This window comes from Sciurus vulgaris (assembly GCF_902686455.1).
Source record: "Sciurus vulgaris genome assembly, chromosome: 2".
Classification (NCBI taxonomy): Eukaryota; Metazoa; Chordata; class Mammalia; order Rodentia; family Sciuridae; genus Sciurus; species Sciurus vulgaris.
In genome coordinates this window covers 152,780,749-152,807,121 of record NC_136462.1, presented here as the reverse complement: position 1 = coordinate 152,807,121, position 26,373 = coordinate 152,780,749, and the positions used below count along the sequence as shown (strand labels likewise).

Genomic DNA, 26,373 nt, shown 5'->3' with positions numbered 1-26,373 from the left:
CAATGCATATCAAAAAGGCCTGATACCCCTAATATGGAGGAAAATCTCAGAAATTGATAGACTAAATTATGCTATGTACATGTATGAATATACCATTGAATTCCACCTTTATATATACCTATAAAGCACCAATGTAAATAAATAAATAGAAGGCCACTAGGGTAGAGAAAGGGGATCAGTGGGAGGAAGGAGGGGAGAAAAAGAAGCAGCCCTGGAGATTGAAATGGAGAAAATTATATCCCATGTATGGTTATGTCAAAATGAGTCCCACTATTATGTATAACTGAAATGTACTGATAAAAACATTTTTTAAGAAATTGATAAATGACCAAAATCCCAAAAGAAAAATGGGAAACACAGATAGTTCAATATAAAGCAAGATTTAAAAGTGGTCCTCAAACAAGAAATAATGTTCAAATGCACCTATAATTAGAGAAATGCAAATTAAGTCAACACTAAGGTATCACTATTTCTCACCTGTCAGACAGACAGTTATAATGTGACAGCTCATTCTGTTGTCCAGAATTACAGCCCTGTCATGCCTTGCTAGTGGGAATGCAAATTGGTGCAACCCTTCTGGAGGGAAATTTGGCAAGACAAAACTACATCTGTGATCACTTTTGACCCAGTGATCCCACTTCTAGGGATCCACCCTGAAGATACAACTTCAGTGATCGGAAAAACATATGCACAAGGTTATATCCATTGTGGCATTGTTTGTAATTACAAAATATTGGGAACACCTAAATGTTCATACGTAGGAGAATGTGGTTGAATAAACATGGCATATCAACACAATCAAGCACTATGCAGTTCTGAAAAAGAACTGAGGAAGAGCCAGCTCCATGAACAAGTGTGGAGGAATTTCAGAACATACCATTAAAAGCAAAATAATCATCAAAGCCCAAAAGAATATGTATTGTATACGCTTCTTTATAAAAGAAATAAGATATGAGAAAGTAGGCATCAATGTGCTCATTTTTGGAAAAAAAAAAAAAAAAAAACTACAGCAGGAATAAACTAGAAACTAAAGAGATCAGTTACCTGTACTGAGGGATGGAAAGAAGAGGAGAGTGTGCAGTGGGAGTGATGTATCTCTGACTCTCAGGACCACGGTGATATTTAACACACCCTTCAAAGTCTGCGTGGTGAACTGCCTCTGTACTTGTGTGAATATCACCGTGAGCCTCAGGTGTGATCTAGTGTGGATATATTTAATGCTAAGTGTTACACAATATAAAAGGAAATTTTCTACTTTACACCACTTGCCCAGGAGGTATGAAAACAGAATGTTTCCAGTAGTTCTAATCAGCTGCAGGTGTTCATGAACCTTGTACTACAAGGGGCCTCGAAGACCAGACCCTTCCTGGACCAAACAGAGGATCCTTTTCTGACCAGTGAATAATGATGGTTTGAACCAGCTCCTTCTTCACAGGGGCACTGATTTTCTGTGCTTCATCAGCATAAACATCACCAATTTCTCTTCCTAGACCTTAGAAAGCCCTAATTTCCCTTTACAAGGGAAACACTGGCTCTCTTCTTTTGCCTGAGAAGTTAGGAACTTCACCTTCTGTAGTTTTTATTTGTTTTTGTCTTTTCTTTTGCCTCTGGTCATCTTTGATTTTTTGTCAACAGAGAAGTGAAATATTTACATGACCTGGAAGACCCATTTAAGCATCTTACTGAAATTTCCTAAGTAAATGTTTTGGCCAAATTGTGCAAATATATTTAGATGAACAATCTGCATTTCATCTCCTTTAATATCCTCTGCATCATCCACAGATGGAGATGATAATGTACCATGAAATTATCAAAAGATATCCGGCAGAGAGATGAGCAGGAAATAAGCAAGGGACTGTTGAGTTCATTAGCTAGCTTCCCAATCCTAAGCAGCCAGCAGCAGATCTGTACTTTTGATTGCATAAGTGAAATTCCCCTTTTCTGTTCTCCTGGGGCATGTTGAGGATGCCAGCATTTCTCATTTCAGGAATGACAATACCTGAAGAAGATGCTGATGTGGGACAAGGCAGTAAATACTGCCTTGTGGCAATTGGGAGACTCCAGGTAAGAAAATACTCCAAGCTGTTTTCATCTCAAAGGAGAGCTTAGTGCAAAGAACAAGAGACTGAACTGGAATGCCTATTCTCTTCTGTATCCTGTATTTGTTGGCTTTTGTGTCTCACTCTGGGACAAGAACAAGTCCAAATCTTGGGGAAGAGAAAGGAACTGTGAACTGTAAACAGCAGAGGTCTTGGGGTCTAAATCTGCCTTCAGCACATCCCTGATTAACCACATTGTTTTTTTCCCAGAGCCAAAGCAGTAAAGTTTAGACTCTTCATTCCAACTCATCTCCTCCCTTCATCCTGCCTCACCACATCCTATTCCCAAATAGCACCATTCCCTTCTCTGTGAACCCACCATGTGATTCCCCACCTCTGTGGGTGTTCACACCTGTTTCTTCTGCCTGGGATGTCCCTGTTCCCCTTTTTATCCTTTCAAAAATCCCTTTCTTCCTGGGCACTTCCTGTCTATTCATCCTCCAAGACCCAACTACAATGACTTTCCATCACCAGAGTCAAAATTAATCATTCCCTCCTCCCTCTCTCCTAGTACTGGGTTCCTATCTCAGCCATTATCCCTTCACTGTCCCTTGTGCTATCATTGGCTGAGTGCAGGATGGCTCTGTTAGCCAAGTGTGATCATTAGCTGAGCATGAGATTGTCCCCTACAAGATCCTCAGGAGCAGGGAATGCCTTTTTATCCTGTGAGAGTCAGTGTGTTCAATGTCTGACACACAGTCATTATTCAATCAACTGAGTTGTTCATCTCCTTGCAAAAATCAGGGTCTACCCATCCTAATGAGAGATACATGATAGATACAGGCAGACTAAACCTTCATGTCCCTGGTTTCCCAGGCCTGACTATTTTCGGACAAATGAATAAGCAGTTTCATTCACATGAGACAGACCCTGGGTATTTCTTGTTGATGGGTACAGAAAGAGTTTTAGGGCAAATTCAGTCCACAAACATACACTTTCCAAATATTTAACTTTTTACTTAGGCTCACTTGCCATTTTCAGTAAAGGGAAAACAGCAGAAGGAAGGTGTGTTAACATTTATTTAGCAACAGCTTTGTGCCAAGGCTTAACCTGCAGTGTCTCAACCCATGAGGTTATGGGTTTCATTATGCCCATTGGCTAATCAGGAAAACTTAAGCTCAGTAATGTAAAGTTAAAGAGGCCTGTTGTTTCAGGTTAGTTAAAGGCTTGACTGGGCTTCTCTGAGCACTTTACACTCATTGCACCAGTCACGTGGAAGATGTGTGATGTTAGATCCACATGGATTATTCCTATTCTCTGTCTCCATCTTCATCAGTAGCACCTAAGTTGCGGACTTTCCCATTGCAGGTGACCAGCTCTCCTGTCTGCATGGATATGAATGGGATGTCAGTGCCCACAGAGTTCTTATCTCGTCATAACTCCGATGGAATCATCACATTTGTGGATCCAAGATGCATCAGTGTGATTGGCTACCAACCCCAGGTTAGTAAATAGTTTTGAGCTCATGGCAATTAGCTAGAGATTTAACTTCCCTTAAAACATATTTGTCCCATTTGTTTGAGATACAGCATAATGACTTTGCAGAGAAACACCAATAAAGGTCCAGGTGCCTTGCCCAGATTAGGTAATATCCTTCCAAATAAGAAAATTCAGTGTAGCACTAGGAGTGTGCTCAGCAGTAGAGTACTTGCTTAGCATGTACAAGGCCCTGAATTTAGTCCCCAATACCACAAAAAAAAAAAAGGTTCATTGTAAACTTAACCTGTCATTCTTTTCCCTAGCTGTTCAGATTTTGATTCTCCAGCTGATTTTTCACAAACTAGAGTTAAGATAAATTAATCTTAATTTTATAAAATTTATTAGCATGAAAGGGTCTCACAAAGATGCCCACATAATTTTTAATTTTTCGTCATCCTTCATGGAAGCCTTTTTTACATAGACCACACTTTCAGGTCTTTGTTCCAGATGCTTTGTGCACCAGTGGCAGCTGGGTGCAGTGGCACACACCTGTAATGCCAACAATTTTGGGATGCTAAGGCAAGAAGATCAAAAGTTCAAGACCAGCCTCAGCAACTTAGTGGAACCCTAAGCAACTTAATGAGATCCTGTCTCAAAATAATAAAAAGGGCTGAGGATGTCGCTCAGTGGTTAGGCTCCACAGAGTTCAATCCCCAGTGCCAAAAAAAAAAAAATCAGTGGCATGAGCAACACAAGGCAGGAGTGGTCGTCCCAGGTTAAGACCAGAGAGATAAAACAGCTGCATACATTGTGAGAGCCTGAACTGTGTCCTGGGCCTGAAGACATCTAGCTAGAAGAGATACATGGAAAACAATGTAACTGTGAACACATACAGAATATTAGGTGATCTTATTGAACAATTATTTGTTTTAAGTTAATAGTGTGGTGCATTGTGGTTTTGTAAGAGGCTGTCGTTTTTATGATAAATGCTAAAAATACTTTGGGGAGATTTGTCATGATTTCTATAACTTTCCATCAAGTGATTCAGCAAGAAATTGTTAGCTACGTATATATATACATATATGCATGTGTACATATACACATATGAAAAAAAAGAAAATGCAAGAGTGGCAAGATATTGACAATTCTCAAATCTGTGTAAAAGATATACAAGTGTTTATTGTACTATCCTTTCAACTTTTCTGTAGATTTTAATTTCTTTCAAAATAAAAAAAATATTAAGAAACAAAAGAAAAAGAGCTTGTTTTGAGAAAAAAAATTTGGAATATATTGGTAGAATATTAATAACATGGATATTTTATTGATCATCTGGAGGTGCTGTGAATTAACCCAAAGCTTCTCACATGCTAGGCAAGTGCTGTACTACTAAGCTACTTTCCTAGCCCTACATGTGTATCTTAGAACTAGAAGCAGTTCCCATCAGAAATATTAGAACCCTTTGCCTAATTCTACATGTCTACATCTATACAAACCTGGTGACTCTTGGATGGAATAAAAAGGAAAATTGATTTGTTTGCAAATGTACTGATGGCAGCACATTTCCAGCCAGATCCATTTATCCTCCAGCACCTCCCATGAGCATCTGTTTGTTCCTAGGCACACAGATAAGACTTGCTTCCTTGTTGGTGTCAACTCATTCTTGTCAGTGTGTGCCCGTGTGGGTTCCAATCAATGAGTTAGTTTACAGCCTTTGCTGTTTAAGATGCTTCCAACTGGACCACTTTCCTAGAACACATTTGAAGTTGGCCTTTGATGGTTTATCTTATTTTGCTGTTTTATTATGAAACGTACTTTTGTTCTGGGTCAAAGCTGGGTCTTTGAGCAAACCATAGACTAGAGAAGGTGGATAGTAAACAGACTTTTAACAACCACAGTTATTTTATGATAACCTTATGTCTTCAGCCACAAGGCAACTACAGTTTCCACATTTAAACAATTTTAGTTTTCTTAGGCAACACATCTGTCCGTCTGCTAGCCTTTGCTTTCTTTCAATGTTTATTAAAATATGTTGATTATAGCTTGCATCTCCAAGGCAAACAAAAATAAAATTGCATTCTGAAGCTGCTGATCTAGTGCCTTAGCAAAATTAGAAATTGGTATGGAGTGTGCCAAAGGAATTTAGAATGAATACGAGGAAGCCAGACCCACTATGGCTGCCAGGAAAAATTGGCATCTGCTTTTCTTTTTTTCAGTCTGTGGTGGAGCAGACTGAAGAGATGAGTTAAAGAAGACATAAATGAACACTCTTGTCTAAAAGTTATAAATAGTTAAAAATGGAATTTGGGGATATTAAAGCTTTTCTCTTTCATTTAGGATCTTCTGGGAAAGGATATTTTGGAGTTCTGCCATCCTGAGGATCAGAGCCATCTGCGTGAGAGCTTCCAGCAGGTGCTGCCTATGCTCGTTCCTAGCTGCTCCTGGGTAGCCTGGGTGCATATGGGTATAAATGGTGGGATACTAGTCCTGCTATGTGCTTGGCAGCCTGCAAGTTCCCATCTAAAGCATTAGTCAGGGGCTTGATGGGAAGGAGGTCACTGTCCAGCAGGAAAGACAGACACATGAGGAGGTTATTACTGGGTGATGGGAGAAGAGCTCTAAAGGGTCGTGGAGAAAATACCGTACAATACAGGATGCAAAGGCCAGCTATGTGGGCAAGAGGCAGGAAGAGTCTCCCAAAGAAGGGGACAGTTGAAATGGGTCTTCAAGTGTGAGCATGGGAGAAATGAGAGAACTCTCTGGACCCAGGGAGAGCAATGCCAGAGAGGCAGAAGAAGGTGACCTAGCAGGAGGTTATTCAGCAGTTCTGTGACTGGATGACACTGGATGACTAGGAGTGATGGCATGGTGGGAAGTGATCATGAAGGAGACTAACACAGCCAGAATTTTAGGGCCTTTCATGCATGCCATGCTGAGGCATTTAGATTCTCTCCCTTTGGGAATTTTAAGCAGAGCAATGTTTTGAAAACACTTTGGTGATCCAGGTATGCTGATATGGAAAATGACAAAACAAAGATAACTCAGGAGCTTTTTAAATTGCTCTGGTATTAATGAATCCTGTTTATATATATAAATACATATATATATTTTTATATATGTATATATGTATAAAATTATAGCACACTAACAAAAAAGAAGGAGGGGAGAGAAAGGGAAGGTAATGGGGAGTGAGATTAATCAAATTATGTTATGTCATGAATGATATGGCATAATGAATTCCACCACTATATATATTTATAATGCACCAGTAAAATAGAAAAATAAATTGCCTGGACAAAAATTGATGAGGCCAGCAGTTGGGCAGGAACCATGGGAAACAAACTTAAGGAGACAGTTTTGTTGGTGGTGATACTTCAGCTGGAGATGGTGAGGAAGAGGGAGGGATTTAGGATGACTTGGGAGCCTAACAGGGCAGCCACCCTCATGTGCGTCACTACTATTGGCTGCTGTTTGCTAATACCTACCATGCACTGGGCACATACACTACCTTATGGAATCTTCATAGGAGTTGTAGGAGGTAGGCGCTGACATCTTACTGTTCCAGGTGAATTGAGCGGAGCCCAGTGCTGAAAAGTGCCAAGTGCCACATAGTCAGTGAATGAGAAAACCAACTCAAAGTGAGGACCTGTCACCTGCTGAGCTGGCTCAGACATGGTGACAGAAAATAAACCCCCTCTCTCCACTGAGCTCTGAGGTCCCCCTCTAGGGCCTAAGAAAGAAGAGAGCAGACAACATTACAAGAAAAGAGGCCTTAGAGTTTCTTTTCAAAAGGGAATAATAATAGCCTGTCATTCATCTGAGAGAACATACACTTGACATTCTGCTTTGCAAGGGTTTTAGACAGAGCCTGTTGAAGGTTTTGCCATGTCTGCACAAAGACTGAGGACTCCAACTTTATGCCCCATGTATGGGCAAAGCTTTTAACCCTCTTTCCTCCATGCATGCTCTGCTCATTCCCTCTGGAACATTCCCCCACTCCTGGTTTTCTTTCCACTTCTCAGCTTGCCTTTGTGGGCTCCTCCTCCAATACCTTCTTCTCAAACCATGATGGTGAGGGCCCTGTCCTTGCTGCCTTCTTTTCTTTTTATTCTATGCTATCTCCCTAGGTGCAGTGATGCATGCCTGTAACCCCAGCAAGTCAGAAGGCTGAGGTGGGAGGATCACTGAGGCCAGCCTCAGCAACTTAGAGGGACTCCACCTCAAAATAAAAAATTAAAAGGGCTGGGGATATAGTTCAGTGGTCAAGTGCCCCCTGGGCCCAGATTCCAGTACCAAAAAAACAAAAAAAGAAAAGAAAACTCCAGCCCAGCCTGTCCTTCTGGCTCCACATCCGCTTCTATCCAGGTAGCTGCTCCATGTCTCCACCTGAATGTCCAATACCTTCAGACATAGAACTCTTCTCTCAACCTGCATCCTCTCTCGCAGCACTGCTTACCTGGCTGCTCAAGCCAGATACCAAGCCCTTCAGTCTTCCCTTGATCTCTCTGCAAACCCAGCCCCTCAGCAGGTTCCCCTGGGATTCCTCCAAAAGTCACCTACAGTCCGTGTCTCCTTTCCTTCCATTCCCCTCAACCAGGCCACCCCCATCTCCCATTTTGACTGTTGCAGTAATTTCCTCAACAGTCTCTCTGCCTTTACTCTTCTTTCACTCCAAGACATTATGAAAACATAGGCTAGGTTTGACCACATTTTACTTAAAACCTGCCAACAGTTTTTCAGGTTATCTAGAATCAAATCCAAGTTTCTTGCCACAATTTCACAAGTCTCTGCATGAACATCATCCTATCTCATCTTTCTTTAGACAGTGATCTTCAGCCACACTGGCCGCCTTCTGGTTCCTTGAACGTGTTTCTTTCCCCCAATCACAGGGTCTTTGCACATGTCCTTACCCTGAGTGGAAAGCTTTACTCTCACTTTTTTACATGACTGACATTTTATCTTTTAGATTTCAGTTTATCTCAGAGATATTATGAGTGAACTACTGTAGCTAAGAAAGAGGTCCTAACCAGCTCAGCCCCTTGTCTCTCCTTCACAACTAGTTCAGTTTTATTTGTCCACTGGCTTGTTTGGGGGTTGGTTGGTTGTTGTTGGGAATTTAACTCAGGGGTACTTTACCCCTGAGCTGCATCCCCAGTCATTTTATTCTATTTTATTTTATTTTTTATTTTATTTTAGTACTTAAGATTAAAACTACAGGCACTTTATTAGTGAGCTACATCTCCAACCTTTTTATTTTTTACTTTGAGAGAGGGTCTCATTAAGTTGCTGAGGCTGGCCTCCAACTTGAGATCCTCCTGCCTCAGCCTCCCACGTCACTAGAGTTATAGGTGTGCAACACCACACCTGATCTTTTTCCTCTATTCTTTACTAAAACCTAACCTCCCTGTGGACAGGCTCTACATCTATGCTTTTCATCATCATCTCCATCACTAAATATAGAGTTCAGTAGAGGGTAGGTTTTAATAAAACAGCCTAAGTGGATCAGAAGCAGAGCAGATAGCTTTCATTTTGGAAAAAATGTGAAATTAGAATGATTAAATATTGGGAGCGGATGTCTTTTTATGCCTTTTTTTTTTTCCTTTTTTTATTATTGTAAACAAATGGGACACATGTTGTTTCTCTGTTTGTACATGGCGTAAAGGCATACCATTTGTGTAATCATAAATTTACATAGGGTAATGTTGTTTGATTCATTCTGTTATTTTTTCCCTTCCCCCCACCCCTCCCACCCCTCTTTTCCCTCTATACAGTCCTTTCTTCCTCCATTCTTGCCCCCCTCCCTAACCCTAACTCTAACCCTAACCCTAAACCCTCCCACCCCCCATTATGTGTCATCATCTGCTTATCAGTGAGATCATTTCGACCTTTGTTTTTTTGAGATTGGCTTATCTCACTTAGCATGATATTCTCTAGTTGCATCCATTTGCCTGTAAATGCCATAATTTTGTCATTCTTTATGGCTGAATAATATTCCATTGTATATATATACCACAGTTTCTTTATCCATTCATCAATTGAAGAGCATCTAGGTTGGTTCCACAGTCTGGCTATTGTGAATTGAGCAGCTATGAACATTGATGTGGCTGTATCTCTGTAGTATGCTGATTTTAAGTCCTTTGGCCAAGGTGTGGGATAGCTGGGTCAAATGGTTCCATTCCAAGTTTTCTAAGGAATCTCCACACTGCTTTCCAGAGTGGCTGCACTAATTTGCAGCCCCACCAGCAATGTATGAGTGTACCTTTCTCCCCACATCCTCACCAACACCTGTTGTTGCTTGTATTCTTGATAATCGCCATTCTAATTGGGTGAGATGGAATCTTAGGGTGGTTTTGATTTGCATTTCTCTTATTACTAGAGATATTGAACATTTTTTCATATGTTTGTTGATTGCTTGTAGATCTTCTGTGAAGTGTCTGTTCATTTCCTTAGCCCATTTGTCGATTGGATTATTTGCATTCTTGGTGTAGAGTTTTTTGAGTTCTTTATAGATTCTGGAGATTAGTGCTCTATCTGAAGTATGAGTGGCAAAGATTTTCTCCCACTCTGTAGGCTCTCTCTTCTCATTGCTGATAGTTTCCTTTGCTGAGAGAAAGCTATTTAGTTTGAATCTATCCCAGTTGTTGATTCTTGCTTTTATTTCTTGTGCTATGGGAGTCCTGTTAAGGAAGTCTGGTCCTAAGCTGACATGTTGAAGATCTGGACCTACTTTTTCTTCTATAAACTGCGGGATCTCTGGTCTGATTCCGAGGTCCTTAATCCATTTTGAGTTGAGTTTCGTGTACAGTGAGAGATATGGGTTTAGTTTCATTCTGTTGCATATGGATTTCCAATTTTCTCAGCACCATTTGTTGAAGAGGCTATCTTTTCTCCATTGCATATTTTTGGCCCCTTTGTCTAGTATGAGAAAATTGTATTTATTTGGGTTTGTGTCTGTGTCCTCTATTCTGTACCATTGATCTACCTGTCTATTTTGGTACCAATACCATGCCGTTTTTGTTACTATTGCTTTGTAGTATAGTTGAAGTTCTGGTATTGCGATACCCCCAGCTTCATTTTTCCTGTGAAGGATTGCTTTAGCTATTCTGGGTTTCTTATTCTTCCAGATGAATTTCATGATTGCTTGCTCTATTTCTGTAAGGTACGTCATTGGGATTTTAATTGGAATTTTTATGCCTTGTTTTTTAATGCTCAGTATATGTGGTGATGATAAGCTGCATCACCTAGCATTGTCAAGCTTGGGTTGGGTTGGGTTGGGTTGGCTTCATTCTCCTTGGCATATGTAAATGGATCCATCATTAATAGAAATGGGGCCTCTGTTCTGTGCCCAGGAACTCGCCAGACCCTTCTTCATACATTGTCTTATGTTATCATCAACCTTACATAGTCCATATTGTCATTCCTTCTTTTTCCCGGTGGACACCAGGACTCAAAAGAGGTTTGGTTGCTTTCTCTGGTCATGCGGTAAACCAGTAACAGATCCAGGGCTAGAGGTCAGGTCCACCTCCCTCCAGATCATCCACTGACAGCACTGCACCCCACACATGGGCCTCTCCATCAAGCTGCACAACTGAGACTTTAAACTGCTGATACTGTCAGAACCTGATTGAGTTTGAAAAGAAAAAGAAGGAACTTAATATCCAATCCCAACCTGGTAGCTGGCCTAAGTAACTTGCCTTGTAAGCAGCTCCTCATTCCTCAGATGGGAGGGGAGGCCAGGACCGCACCACCCAGGCACTGGCAGCCCCAGCCTGGTTCCAAGGCTCAGTGGGCAGCAGTTGAGTGGTCACAGGAACATCCTGGAGCATGCCCCACCTTGGCCCTGAGCTGTGTTCTTTGGGCTGTAGCCACTGGCAGCCAAGGTGAGGGACAAATATTGATACAGGGAAGTGGCTTATTCTTGCAAGAGCAGAATAAGCTGAGACTCAGCCTTACATTCTGGATTTAAACAAAAGCATTTAGTCACCCAAACAGGAGTCCCTAAGAACATGATCAAGTTTGTAAGGGATTTGAATTTGGTGTAGGAACAGTGCATCAGTCTAGGGGCCAGGAAAGTTGTGTCTGTTCTTAGATTCCGTCTCTGGGTAGTTTACTGAGGAATCAGCTGTAGGAGCTAAGCCCAGTGAAATTTAAGGCAGGCGCTCCCATCCCCTCCTTCTCCTTTCTGCTGAGACATCTTCCATCATGATAGATGATCTTCCATCATGATAGTGATAATGATGATGATGGCAGAGCTGTGTTCAAGAAGACCCATGCTAGGCTGGATTTTATGCTTGGTCTTTGTAGTCACCTGTATTATTATCATCATACCTGAATTAAGCATAGTTGGATGTGTCTCTGATTATAAGGCCTGCACCATATCACCTGAACTGCTTTATTGACATAGTCCAGCTCATGCCATACTTCCTGCCAGAAGAGCCCTTTCAGAGCATCTTCACTTGCCAGTACTCTCTCTACATTCCAAGCCCTATCTACCTACATTCCAAACCCCAGGAGACCCTACCTACATTCCAAACCCCAGGAGCCTCTACCTACATTCCAAACCCCAGGATCCCCTTCTGGATCCCAGCAACAATCCATCTCTCCTTGCCCGCCTGGTAACCCCATGACACTTGATCTTAGGTTTGTGTAGTTGTTATTTACTGGGTGATGGATATCTGCCATCTTGCCTGCTGTTTCGGGTCAGAGATTCTACCTTGGCAGTAGGGATCCCTGGAATGTGGATTGAGGTCAGTAGATCCAGGACTGAGCCCTTTCTCAGCCACTTCCTCATCTTGAGCCTCGGGCTGGGTGTCTTTCTACTTCAAGGTTCGCTTTCCAGGTACTCAAAACAATTGTAAGGACTGCGTGACAGAGCACACATAAGGTCCTAGGTGACTTGGCCTGGTGGCTTCCTTCTTCCTCCTCTCTCCTCAGCTCTTGGGGCCTGGCTTATTGCACAGACATGACTTCTGCATGCTTGAAATGCAGCTTAAATATTTTGCACCTCCTCAGGCATTCTAGTTGAAAGAAACACAGAAGGAATGCACCCTCCACACATATCCACAGAGTGCAGAGGGTGTGGGTCTCAACTCATGGAAAAGGCTGCCAGTTTCCCCTGTTTCCACTACAGGCACAGAGGAGTACCCTGAGGGAGTCCCTAAGTCTGATGACCTGAAGGACATGTGGCTTGACCTCTGGCCCCTGTGAGAGAAAAGCCAAGTTTTTGCTAGGGCCACAGACTTGCTACCCAGTAGCCTCCTCTGAGTAGGCTAGCCTCACCCCATGCTTAGCTCTGCCTCCTCTCCTACTATAGCAAGAAAGGCTTCCCACCCTCCTCATGCTTTCTGTTCAGTTTATTTATCACTTGGGATTTCCTACGTCTGACACCCTAAGTCTTCATCTTTTTCCCCGCAAGGCCTGTTGAGCCATAGAGCAGTTCAGGAAGTGACCTTGAGTGCCTTTTCTGTGCCAGGCATCAGGCTGTGGTTAGGGAGGCTCAGGTAACCAAGGTACCTCTGACCCATGCTGCTTACAGTCTGGTAGAGATGGCAGACACCCAAGAGGAACAGAGAACAAATAAAATATATGTTAGGAAAGCGGGGGAGGTCAGTCCTTCCCTGGCCCCTGGGACCAAGTCACCATTCTTATCATTGATCATTCTGTGATCTTTCAGGCAGAAAGCCTGGAGATTTACCAGCCCGGCCAGTCACAGGATCTGGGGGCTGCACATGCCTACGAGTGAACTCCTGCTTGTCTTATCTTGTCCTGGGGGTTTAAGTACACCCAGGCCTCTACTACTAGTCATTTGTCATTTCTCTTTCTTCTGTTGATGCTTTAGTTGGTGTGAGAGCTGTGCCTGAAGGCACACACGCATGTGTCTCTGCATGTCTTTGTGTGGTTGTGTGTTTCTAAACAGAGCAAAAGAACAAGATGTGTGACTAAAAAGAAGCTTGTGATTTGGAAATAAGATCTTGGTTCCTGTCCCAGCTTTTCCACGAAAAGTTGTCGGATCTTGGGCAACCTATTTAATTTCTCTGGGTCTCAGTATTGTTACCTGAAAATAGTAAAGCCCTCCCCATTAAACTCTTGTGAGGATATACCTGAAGTAATACATTTGAAAGTCTGTTGGAAACCATACCGCAACTTGAAAGTAGTGATAGATATATGCAACTAAAGAATGCATACTAGACTTGGAATGTGGCTCAGTGATAGTATGCTTGCCAGCTAGCATCTGCAAGACCCTAGGTTTTATCCCCAACATTGCCAAAAAAAAAAAAAGAATGCATACAAATTTATCATTTTTAAAATATCTCCTATAAGAGTACTCTCTGGAATTCATTTTTCAATGTTAAACAAAGGTTAGGAATTTTTTTACATGAGGTATGAAGAAATAAATCCATGAACAGCAAGGGATACAAGTACGAAACCCAGAGTAACCAGGCAGCCAAGACAAGAAGAAAAGTTCAAGTGTTACAGAGATTTCATGATCCGATTTGTAAAAACTAAATTAAAAATCCTGATATAGCCAGGCACAGTAGCTTATGCCTATAATCCCAACTAGTTGGAAGGCTGAGGAAGGAGGATCACAAGTTCAAGTCTCGCTCCACAACTTAGCAAGATCCTGTCTAAAAAATAAAAATAAAAAAGGACTAGGGATATAGCTCCATGGTAGAGCTCCCCTGGGTTTAATCCCCAGCACCAGGGGGGAAGAAAAGTCCTGATATAAAGCAGGAATTGACCCAGTTGTTTTCTTACACAGTGGTAACAGCATGACCCAAGTGCAATAGCCTATTTCAGAGGGGAAGTGGACAGAACGTCCCCATAGCTAACTTTCCCCCTCACTCTTCCCCTCACTCCTCTCCCTCTCCTGCTGTCTTTTGGCTACAGTGCCCTGTTCTGAGGTCCCGCTGACCTTCCCGGTGACCACTGCCTGGTGCCTCTCCCTCCTCCTGCTGACTTCCGTCTCCAAATGTTTTCTCAGGTGGTTAAGCTGAAAGGCCAAGTACTGTCGGTCATGTATCGATTCCGCACGAAGAACCGCGAGTGGATGCTGATCCGCACCAGCAGCTTCACATTCCAGAATCCTTATTCTGATGAGATCGAGTACATCATCTGTACCAACACCAACGTCAAGTATGTGCTCAGCCTCCCCCTCTGCTGGCCTCACTTGGGTCCAGAGCTAGAAGTTTTACTTGGGATCTTTTCTCCCTGCAGTCTCTACCTACAGCCGGAAATTCCCATAGGAATAAAGAGCAAGAATGGGGAGATCTGGGCGAGGTGGCGCAAGCCTATAATCTCAGCTACTCCAGAGGCTGAGGCAGGAGAATCACAAGTTCAAGGCCAACCTGGGCAACTTAGACCCTGTCTCAAAATAAAAAGAGCTGGGATGTAGTTCAGTAGTACTGAACCCCAGGGGTCAATTTCCAGTAGTGCAGAAGAAGAAAAAAGGAATCAAGAGTATGGATCCCTGTCACTTGGGGAATATCCCTCTTGTGTTCCTCCTTCAGTTATAAGAGCCCAAAGGACTGAGTGATGATGGCTTCATGTCAGTCCCTTTCCTTCAGGCCAAGGTGCTCTGCTCTCCATTCCTCATTCTCTTGCCTCTGAATACAGAGCCCAGCAGAATGGAGCTATGCTGGGTGCTCCCCCTCTGCTCCTTGCTGTGGCAGATGTGTGTGCCTGGTTTCTTTGTCCTGATGAAGCTGGGGTGGAGGAAGTGAGGCTAAGCCTCTTGGCAGCTCTAGAACATGGGGCAGGTGGCCTAGGGTGGGCACTACTACCCATTCGCCAAAGCATTCCTCCCTGCTCCTTCTCAGAGTCTGGGACCCCATTGTGTCTGCTGGATTCTGGGATTCTCCAGTATCCTGTGTAAGCTGGCAGATAGACCTGGGCTCTGGTCTTGGCTCTGCTGCATCCTGGCTGTGTGATCTTGAGCAAGTCAGTTCATCTCTTTACTTTCACTTCCTCACCTGTGAAGTGTGACCAGTCCTCCTTCATGCAGTTACTGTGAGGACTAAATGACATGGAGCTTAAGAGCTGTGGAACAGACACTGTGTCAGCACCCAGCACAGTGAGCATGACTGTGGACAGGTCATGTCTTCTCTCTGGTTTTAGTCTTAAAGAAATACAAACAGTTCCTGACTCACGATGGTTCAGCTTTGTGATACACTAAATGTGTATCACTTTCAACTTTGAAGCTGGGTCTTTTCCCCAGCTAGCCATATGCAGTATGAACTTCTCAAGATGTTGAACAGCAGCAACCACAGCTCCCAGCCAGTTACACAATCACAAAAGGGAACAACCATCACTCTACAGTGCGTGGGATTAATCTAAAGTGATAGGTAGGTTGGAGCTATTGAATGCAGTTTTGACTTATGATATTTTCAACATATGAGTTTATCAGGACGTGACATCACAGTGTGTGCAGGAGCATCTGTACAAGGCCAAGGAACCAACAGCAGTAACAACATTTGTGCAAAGGCTGTCTCAGCTGATACATGTGGAAGTGTGGAAGCCTTGCCCAGGTGATGGGGAGGGCTACAGCTAACTGGGTGGTTGATGAGGCTGGCATCCTGAGAATGTCCTCATATCTCCCTGTTGTCAGTTATTGGTATCACCATCCTTCATTTTCCTAGGTTCAAAACATGTCTGTTTTCTAGTCCCACCTCCTCTTGGAACCCACCTGGTGATGCCTCTTCTCAGTAGCCTCCCTGGAGGCCGAGCCTCCTTCGGTCACTCTCACTTCCTGGCACTGTGAGTGTTGCCTTATCCTGTCTCCTGCTGCAGTCCCCAAACCCTTTGAATGTAGACACTCCCACATGGGCACCACAAAGCAGCCTCCCATTCAGTCAACAGCATGCTGTGGGCCCTTAGCCTTGGCCCTGCTCCTGGGCATAAGGCACAAAGCAGGATAAACAAGTTCATGCAAGATCCCTCAGAGAGCAGATGGCCTGGGTTTCAATGTCAGCTCCCAACTGGACGAGTCACTTCCCCTTCTGAACCTCAGTTGCCTCATCTACACAGTGGGAGAAAAGGGCAGAAGTGACTCCCCTAGCATCATGGAGTTTTGTGCAAGTTCTGTAAGATACCCTGCATGTAAGGTGCTCCAGCAGGCTGCCACACTGAGCCAGCACAGACCAGCGTCTGCAGCCACTGTTGCTGATGCTATCGGCAGTGACAGTGTGGACCCTGCCAGCTCTGGCAGCAGATTGGCAATTTCTTAGGCAGTGACAAGAAATTGGAGCTCAGCTCCTCTTTGTCTCCTAGTACCCTGCCTGTGTTCTAACTTGCCTTCCACAAGGAAAAGCTAGGGCCCTGCTCATGCCTCTTCATACTCATAAGAGGGTCCATCTCAGGCCCCTTTGCTCCTCTTCACCTGTCTCCTCCTTCCAGGGCTGAAACCTTCATTTTCTTTATCTCCTGTCATATTTTCTGTTTCCCTGGCCCACATGTCTTATCCATCTCGCCTGAGGGATCCTTCCCAAGGCTTTCAAACAGGCATTCAACTTTCTAATCTTGGAGAATCCCTGTCCTGCCAGCCCACCAAAGCACTCTCTTGCCTGCCCTTGCTATATGTGCCCAGCAGAGTTTCCTCCTGACCATTCATCCCTTTTTAACCTCTTGCAGCCTGGCTTTTGCCCTAGCACTCCTGAGGTTGCCAGGTTGCCAGCAGCCTCTAGTGACCCACATAGATAACTCGTTATCATGGTTCTTCTCCTAAGGGAGTCCTTACTTCTTAACATCTTCTTACATCTTAACATCTGACCAGCCCTTCTTTCTTAACATCTTCTCCCCTAGATTACTTGATTAGAGTTCTCTGATTCTTTTACCTCCATGTTGTAGTCAAGACTTTCTTGATTATAAGTTTTGCAGGAACAAATAATAAGATGTCATAGATGCAGGTATTAAAAAAAAAAAAAAAAAAAAAGATAATGGTATCTGAGTTTATCTAGTTAAACTTGGAGAACTCAATCAAATTGAGGATGTTTTATTCCCCTCCTTCCTCCAACATGAAAAGGGGGTTTCTTCACTCAGAGAGCATAAAAGTACCCTCTAGTGCCATGCCTGTGTTTGGCCCTAGCCTTGATGAAAACAGAGAAGGTTGAGAAGCAGGAGTAAAATTTAGACAGACTGGGCTCAGGGTTCTATGACTTTTTCTTTGTTCAACAAATAGATAGGGTATGGAGGGTGGCAAGCTGGGCTTCTCTTTCAGGAGCTGCTAAGCCTGAGGAAATAGCTGTAACTGTTGACTGAATCAACTCAGATATGGGACAGTGGGGTCCCAAGCTCATATCTTCTGTTGTGGCCTTCCTCCAGCCACTTCAGACTGAGGCTGCCTGTGCCAGAAACCATGAACAAGGACAAGCACATCTCCCATTCACAGTCAGCAAATTGACTGGTTCTTGGTTAGAGCTGCCTCCTCTCATGTTCTCCTCTCACACCAGGGCTTGAGGCTTTTTGTTACCTGGGTTTTTAGGGAATCATCTGAATAGCCTGTGCCCTGCTGCCAAACTAAAGTTCTACCTGTCTCTGAAGCCACTTACTTCTACAGCAAGTCCAGGCCTCCCTGTTGGGTCCCTGGCTGGACACCCAACAGAGTCTTCTGCTTTTGGGTCAGAAGAATAGACTAAAGCTCCCCTTTTTTGAGTTTTTGATACTTTAAAATTTTTCATCATTCTTCATTCATTTCCAGCGTTTATACAAGATTCAGTTGCCAAAGTCACGTGGTTTTATTGCCACAGATGTAGCAGATAATCCCTGAAGGGACACAATCTGTACCCAGCCAAGGTCGAGGTGCCACCATTGTGATTCCTGCCTTCAGGGAGGAGCTCTGCACTGGAAGGCTAGGGCTTGGTTTTCAATAACATGGAGAACATGAGAAGGGACAGACAGCAGGACAGGTAAAGTATAGTGGGGACACAGTAAGGACAAACCCTTCTGCAAGGCTGGAAGGCATCCCCAGGAGTCTGCCCTGCAGTGGGGCCTGGAATTGAAGGAACTACCCCCATCTAAAATTAGTTCCAGCTGGGGTTTGGCTTTCTTTTTCTGAAAACCAAGCAATATGGACAAAACAGAAACCATTTTGTGCAGGAGTGTGCCTATATATTTTCTCAGGAGAGTTTCCTGGCAGCTTGTTGTGGTTATGTGGATCAGGATGCTCCAGCATCTGACTTCTGAACCAGGTCTTCAGGACAACGTTGGTTAGAAAGCTCATTATGGACAGTAGAGGGCAGTGATAACCACAGCAGTGAACAAGCTATCCCCTATTTTAGATTTGTGAGGCTCAACTTTGCCAGCAGTAGGCAGGCTTGCAGTGGAAAAATCCTCTAATGTGCTTAGTGGGAATATTTGCATGCTCAGTTGCATTCATTTGATAGCATCCAAAAGAAACTTACTGGAAGCATTTATGTGAAACTGCAGAAAAGAAAACCTGTTTATCATCTCTGATGCTATCCTGTTATGTCTGTGCAGAATAAAGTCCAGGAAAACAACGTAGATTGCGCATCTTGGAACTGTGACTGAGTCTTAATGTCTAGGGGTCAGTACTCTTTCAGAGACCAGCTGCAGGCTGGTTCTGAGTGTGGGTCTTTGGTTTTACATTTACACACATAGTTGCTATGCTTGCTTTCTTTCCCTCCTCTCTTCAGAGGAGTAACCCAAGGTCTTCTGTTTGCATCTGCTTGAGTCAAGCCCTCTTTCCTGCCATGACATCATTTCATCCAAGTTGTTACAGGTTTTCATAAACACATGCTCTGTGTGTGTGTGTGTGTGTGTGTGTGTGTGTGTATGCATGCGTATGAGAGAGAGTATGTGTGTTTTCCTAAAGCCCCACCATGCCTGGACTAACACTCAGAACCTATCAGCTATCACACGTATTTAGTGATGTTTGGTACTAAGCAGAAGGCAGAGAGTAAGGGTAGGTGCAAAAAAAGGAAAGAAAAATAGTGTTCGTGGTCTCTAAGCTAAGCCTAGAGCCAGTTGGGCTGAGATACCTAGCCACCAAGCCCAAAACCTGGGAGTTGTCCTGGGTTCCTGATTCCCTGCAAAAGATAACCTGACATAGAAGCAGAGCTCCATGACTCCAGCAGTACTCTGTAGGACATCTCGTCATCTCATTCTATTCCTCTCCTGCCAGTGGAGGCCTTTGTCACTTTGCAGGTGACTTTCAGTCCTGCTAACCAGCTCCCCTGCCTGCCCTCAGACCCCTGTTGAATTGACTATAAGGCTCAGAGAGCAATTGCTGCTCTCTGCCCCTGATCAAATCAGTTCCAAACCTCTTAACAGGCATTCAAGTTTTTCATAATAGGTGTACAGACAACCTAGGGTGGGTATTAATAGCCTCTTTCTGGTCAGCTGAGCTCTCCCAAGTCCCAGATGCCCCAGCCAGATTCCAGCTACTCCCAGGGGCACAATCACTTTGCCTTTCAGTGCCCCCCTAATAGCTTTATACTCACTTATGCAGGCTGAATTTAAAAAAAAAAAAAAACCTGTCCAGGGAACATCAGAGATAATTGACAGCATCTGCCCAACTTCCTGCACCTGGCTGGCAGGAAGCCAGGGAGTTTCTAGTCATCATCCATTGGCCCCCAGCTAATGGAGGGCAGCACTCTGCTGCAGTGTGAGCCTGCTTCCCTCACATGTGCTGTTGGTCAGCTTTCTTTCAGACAGACGTGCTTTCTCCCTCTCTGGAATGTGCCAGTACACTGAGGTTTATTTTTATACCAGTACGGTGAAATATCTGAGAACCCTCCTTGGGCCCCTTCGCAGAATGGGGGTCAGCACTTCTTCCATATGCACTCAGCTGTGGAAGCAGAAACCCAAAGCCTGTGGGAAGGAGATGCTGATATCTGGACCACAGAGCCAGTGAGGTTAGAACACTAGGGATTTGCCAACCTTGACTGAGCCCTTACTTCTACTTCCCAGTGAAAGGAGCCTTCCCTGCTCTAGGAGTCCAAAGAGGAATAGGACTGAGAGCTAACTTCTATCCTCATGCCAAGTCCCTTTTCACTCCTTCAGGCAAATGAGGAGCATGTGCCTTTCATCCATAAGACACACCTGCACCAGGGTGCACAGTGAGCACTGGGAGAAAACTGGGTCTGTGGCCACACAACTCTTGGCAGGATAATTATAACAGTGGCCTTGTCCACTCTCTAAGCCTCTGGGCTTGGGCTGAACATGGGGTAGGGATGGTTATTCTTTAAAGAAATGCTGTGGATTGAAAGTTGGGCTCTGGGAAAGGCGTAGAAATCAGAAATGCAGATTTCTGCCATAGAGTGAGAAGGTTCACTGCTCCAATCTCACAAAAATCCCATGGAACAGGCTATTTTACCGCCACTTTGTGGTTCAATGTGTTGTTTTACTGTTCCCAAGGTTTTGGAATGGGAGGTGTGAAATAATAGCTCTTATTTCAACCATGGGTATTTATCCTGGGCTGGGGCAGCAACCAAGACAGAGGGAAGAGTTCAAAGTCTATAGCCATACAGATGGAATTTGAATCCTATGGGTGGTCATATCATAACTGTGTCATGCTGGATACATCATTTAAATTCTTTGGGCCTCTGTTTCTTTATCTGTTAGGTGTGAATATACAGAAATGTGAAGATATTGGCAAAGTACTGGCAATACATCTTACTTTCAGGTTTTAGAAGCCCTACAAATGAAAACATGATGGTACCCTCAAGAAGTAAACTAAAAATTTTAAAACGTGAAACCATAAAGTAAGAATCAGTACAGAAAGTGATGATTTTTTTCTATTGATTCTTTAAATTTTTTTTGAAATATCAGCTTGTCTAGAAAATTACTTCAAGTGTTCCTACTTTCCCATGTAACAAGCATGGGCTTAGGCTGCCTGATGGAAAATCACATGCTTCTGGTTTTAACTTTATCCTTTTTCTGGACTCTCACCCCAAGGTTAGGAGGCAGATCACATGCTCAGATAGAACCTTCTGTCTGAAGGAAAGTTCTCACATACACATGCTCTGTGGTCTTAACCCAGCACTCTCCAATCATGTGCCTACTCATCTGTCTCCCCATGGAGACAGCATGAGGACAGAGATCTCGTGGATTCCAGGTCTTTGTTCTGTTTATTCCTGGTGCCCAGCGTGGAACTTGGCGTGGATCTTTCACTTGACCCAGTGATTAATCTAGGCTTAATCCTAAACGAACTATTCACCAGGTCCTCTAGCTGGAGTTCTTTCCAATGGCCTGTGTGTGAGCTCTGAGTTGTAGAGTTTACTGTCCCTTGAAAGCAACCTTGCTTCATATTTTAAAACTTAAAGCATCCATTTATTCTTATCAGTTTTTTCCCTTGCCCAAGTGGAGCAGCCTGGCACTGTGGGAAGAGCAAAGCAACTTAGAGCCAGAAGTGTGGGCTCAGACCCTTGCTCTGTTTATTAGAACCACTTCTAGTCAGTCATCTGAGCCTCACAACCACCTAACCTCTTCCAACTTCAATTTCTTAATTTTTATATGTAGGTAAAGTACACTAAGAAAATTTAGTATGAGGATCAAATGAGATGATGTAAACTCCTTCTAGTTTGTAAGTAAGCATTATCTAAAGCCAGTTTTTTCATTCAACTTTAAACCCAACTGCATTTTTCAATATAACCTTTAGAAAAAAAAAAAAAACAAAAAACTTTTTATTGTGTTATCTTTTTACTGTGCACAAAATGAAGTCATACATCAAAACTTATTTCTTAAATAGTTCAGTATGCCAGTCTAAACTTGAAATATGTGGCTCAAAGTCTTGATTTTGGACATTAAAAATAAACTAGCCAGGCATGGTAGGGCATTCCCCTAAACCCCAGTGACTTGGGAGGCCGAGGTAGGAAGATCACAAGTTTGGGGCCAGCCTGGGCAACTTAGGGAGACCCTGTCTCAAGATTTTTAAAAAAGGACTGAGGAGGTAGCTCAGTGGTAAAGCACTCCTGGGTTCAATCCCCAGTACCAATAATAATAAATAATAATAATAATAATAATAAATATAAAATAATTTTAAAAGGAAGACTTTTAAAGATCCATTGGTGTCACCCTCTGCGATTTTGGGGAATGGGAAAGTTCTTGTGTAAGCTTGTTGCCACCTCTTATGTTCTTCAGAGTACTTCTGACTTTTTGTTTCACAGGCAACTTCAGCAGCAGCAGGCAGAATTGGAAGTGCATCAGAGAGATGGGTTGTCATCATATGACTTATCTCAGGTGAGTTTCTGGGAAATTCTTTCCCATTTACAAGTGTCTCCAACCCAATGAAGTGGAAACTAAACTCAGCCTTTAGCTTGAGCCCCTCAGCCCAAAAAGTCTGTTGTCCCATCCACCCTCTACAGTGCAAAGAGCATCTTGGTCCCCTGGGAATCTGTTGTGACTTTCCTGTGCAGAAGTGAGCCATGAAGAGCATAAAACTTGTGAAGACCAGGGGAAGAACTAACAGCCATGGTCAACCAGCATTGAAAATTTCACAGGGCTGATGGACATTTCAAAAGGCCATATAGAAACTCTAGTACTCACATACCCAGAAGCCACCAGAAGCAGGTTCTGAACTCCTTTGGCCCTCTGGCTTCCTCGCCATCTCTCCTGCTTTTGGTCCTATGTCCCTTTCTCCTCATGCCTTGTCCTGTCACCCTTTGTTTCCCAACATACTAAACAATCTCTCTCCTTTTTTTCTCCCATCTCTTCAGTGCCCACTTCTTTCTTTTTCTGCTCCCTTTTTCTGATAGCTAAGTATACATAGAAACTGGCCTGTGTCAGTATTTGACCTTTTCCCTAAGTTACTTTATGTTCCTTTTTCCTGATATTTGGAGTAAATTGATTCTTTTCCATTTATCTCTAAGAAAGTAGTCAGTGTGATTCTAGTGTACTTTCTGTGACCCCTAGTTCACAATACCACCCCCAGCCCCATTGTCCTGGGCCTTTCCCCACCCTGTGAAAATGTCAAACCTGAAATGCCACTGATTTCAGGGGGAGGCAGAGCTCTGCTGGAGGAGAGCTAGTGACTACCGGAACTTTTATTCTGTGCCTCACACATGGGTTGCCATTGTGCTTTAATGTGCCAGCAGGTCCCTGTACCCAACCTACCTGCTGGTGTTCACGAGACTGGGAAGACTGTAGAAAAGGCAGATGCAATCTTCTCCCAAGAAAGAGATCCCCGGTTTGCTGAAATGTTTGCAGGAATCAGTGCATGTAAGTTTCCAAATGGCATTAGGTTGTGAGGATGTAGGGTTTATAGTTGCTTTCAGCCCCTGTGGAGACAGCTGCCCTGAGAGAGAAGAGGTCAGGGATGGTGAGTTTTGAGCGACTGCTGCAGAGTACCAAAAGAACTCAACATATGGGAGTTGGAATGGATTCTCCATATTCCTGGCCTTGCTTTGTACTTACTGATTACCTGGGACAACCAACCTGGGGTACTAACATCTCATCTTTAAAACTTAAAGGGTTAGCTGGGTATGGTGGTACGCACCTGTAATACTAGAGACTCAGGAGGCTGAGGCATGAGGATCACAAGTCAAGACCAGCCTCAGCAACTTAGCAAGACCCTGTCTCAAAATAAACTGTAGAACAAGGTCTGGGGGTGTAGCTCAGTGGTAGAGTGCCCCTGGGTTTAATCCCCAGTACAAAAAAAAAAAAGAAAGAAAGAAAAATAAATACAATTGAAGGGGTTGGAATAAATGAACTCTATTAATTCATTGAGGAGTTTAGTTTTATTATCAAGTGAGAGACATGCCCCCATTAAAAATTACAACTTAATTCATAACATATGATGGCCTACATTTTAAAATAAAAATATACAGTAACTAAGAAAAATAAAAGTGATCCACTCTCCTACCATGTGAATATGACCATTTTAACTTTGTAAACTAAAGTAAGTCCTCTGTCTTTTCCTACATGTGTATATTCTTTACATGAATAACACTGGACTTGCCCTGTTGAACAGCTTACTTTTTCTCACATGACAATTTATTATGAACATATTTCCAGATCATTAAACAAACTAAAATGCTTTTATCATCAGCATGAATTTCCATTACATGGATGGCCATAATTCATTTGGTGGATGTTCTCTGGCCGTCATGAAGTCGTGTCAGTGTTGCTGCTAGAACGATGAATTTCTGGTGGAAGGTGTCATATAGAGCCCTCATGTCTAGTGCCTTGCTCTTCTACTCAGGTCCCCACTGAGATTGGCAAAATATAAAATTTGAAAAGGTCTTGATGTTTCCAAATTCCAGAAAAGAAGAGGTATCATTCCCATATGGTCAAGGAATTTCTACAAGATACAGTGTAGTCAGGATCAGTCAAAGGGAGAAAGCAGTTTGACTCCTGTTAAGGAAGCGTGGGAGGCACTGGAAGGGAGGGAATCCCAGTATGGTCCTACTAGGACTAATGAGCTGAAGACAGGTGGACCAAGAACAGGAGATACTGGCATTTGGGAGCTGGAAGGAAGTGCACCTCAGTCCTCCTGATGCAATATGTACTGGAAGAACAAAGCATTCATTCCCACATGGCTGAGTACCAAAGTTTCAGGAAGCAAAGACAGTTTCAGGAAGGAAAGACACTTTGAGGATAGTAGGTACCAATTTAACACAAGGTCCAGTTGCCAAAGCACAACTGAAAACAGACCCTTAGGTACCAGGGAAGCTGGTTTCCCCAGCCACCCAAATGTGCCCATAGATCATTTCATCCAGCAAGAGGAGATAGCACCTAGTAGGTCTTTCCTCCTGTAATAAGCCTGAAATATCTGATCAGAGGCCCACAGCATCTCTGAAAAATCCATTTGGATTTTTAATCTTAGACAGACATAGACGTCTTCCCATAACAATGACAAAACAGAAAGGGGATGGGGTGGCGGGGAGATAGACAAGAAAAAAGCGTTCAATGCAGAAATTAGAGCAGACATTCTCCTTTGGCAATGAGTTTTTATGATAGAGGAGAAAATTCAGAAAATCTCTGGTTTCTGTTTTCTGGGGAACTAGAGAGAACATTTTTGCCTTAGAGAACGTGTCATCTGAGGTGGAGAGAAGACATTTAACAAAGTGGAGTCGGGACAAAGCAGATAGCCAAGTCAGGGTCTTAGAAATAACAAGTGTCCCCAAATGCAACACTTGTGTCTTCCAACTACAGGCGCTCCACAAATACCAGACTAAAATGTTAAAGAATCTCAGACCTAGACATTGTCTTTTGTATTGTTTCTAAGCTTGAAGAATAAAGAAGAATTCCTGCAGACATTCAGAGAGAGAGAAAAAACTTAAAAGGGAAATCTTCAGTTAGATTTCCCCAAGATACTAAATGTCGGTACTCTGGGTTTAGGGAATATCCAGAGAATTCAGAAGGAAAATATGAAACGCCAATTTTTTTTTCCACCAGCCAAACTGCTTTCATGTATAGAATGATGTCTTCAAGCATTCACTGTCTACTTGCACTTTCTGAAAAAATTGCTTGCAAAGAATATTGTTTGTTTCTGAAATGGATCAAAATATAAAACACAGGAATGGAAGTAATATGTTGGAAAAGCAATAGTGAAATAGAAATAGAATTGCTAATGCCTAGAATCAACATACAAATTGTTAGAAGCTACAAAAGATGAACAATAAAAACCAGAATCTCAAATCAGTTCAGCAAAGATCCAAACAACTTTTGAACTGTAGGTTGTAAAAGACAAAAAAAAAAAAAAGTTAGCATATACTATTTTATTGTTAATATTTATGGAGAAAGAACTTCAAGTATATTTAAACATTACTGATGGACATTTAAAAAAAGGAAGAAGACAGGCAGGAAAGGAAGAAGGAAAGGTTTTATTTCTAAGGAAATTTTTAGCAAATCAGGAATTTCTTAGAAGAAAAATAAAATGAGATAAGCAAGAAAGTTTATCAGT

General features: G+C 43.0%; 1 protein-coding gene across 14 annotated transcripts in view; it reads left to right on the top strand.

Moving 5' to 3' along the window:
- ARNT2 (aryl hydrocarbon receptor nuclear translocator 2) overlaps positions 1-26,373 on the top strand; it is a 174,765-nt gene that overhangs the window by 125,715 nt on the left and 22,677 nt on the right. For 8 of the 14 annotated variants that reach the window (XM_079123414.1, XM_079123423.1, XM_079123421.1 and 5 more), the window contains 6 exons: positions 1,988-2,064; positions 3,408-3,542; positions 5,853-5,927; positions 14,497-14,648; positions 22,637-22,709; positions 23,561-23,687. In XM_079123414.1, the coding sequence (XP_078979540.1) occupies positions 1,988-2,064; positions 3,408-3,542; positions 5,853-5,927; positions 14,497-14,648; positions 22,637-22,709; positions 23,561-23,687 (639 nt within the window). The remainder of the gene's footprint in view (positions 1-1,987; positions 2,065-3,407; positions 3,543-5,852; positions 5,928-14,496; positions 14,649-22,636; positions 22,710-23,560; positions 23,688-26,373) is intronic. The other 6 variants (XM_079123415.1, XM_079123425.1, XM_079123424.1 and 3 more) reach the window with 1 other exon arrangement.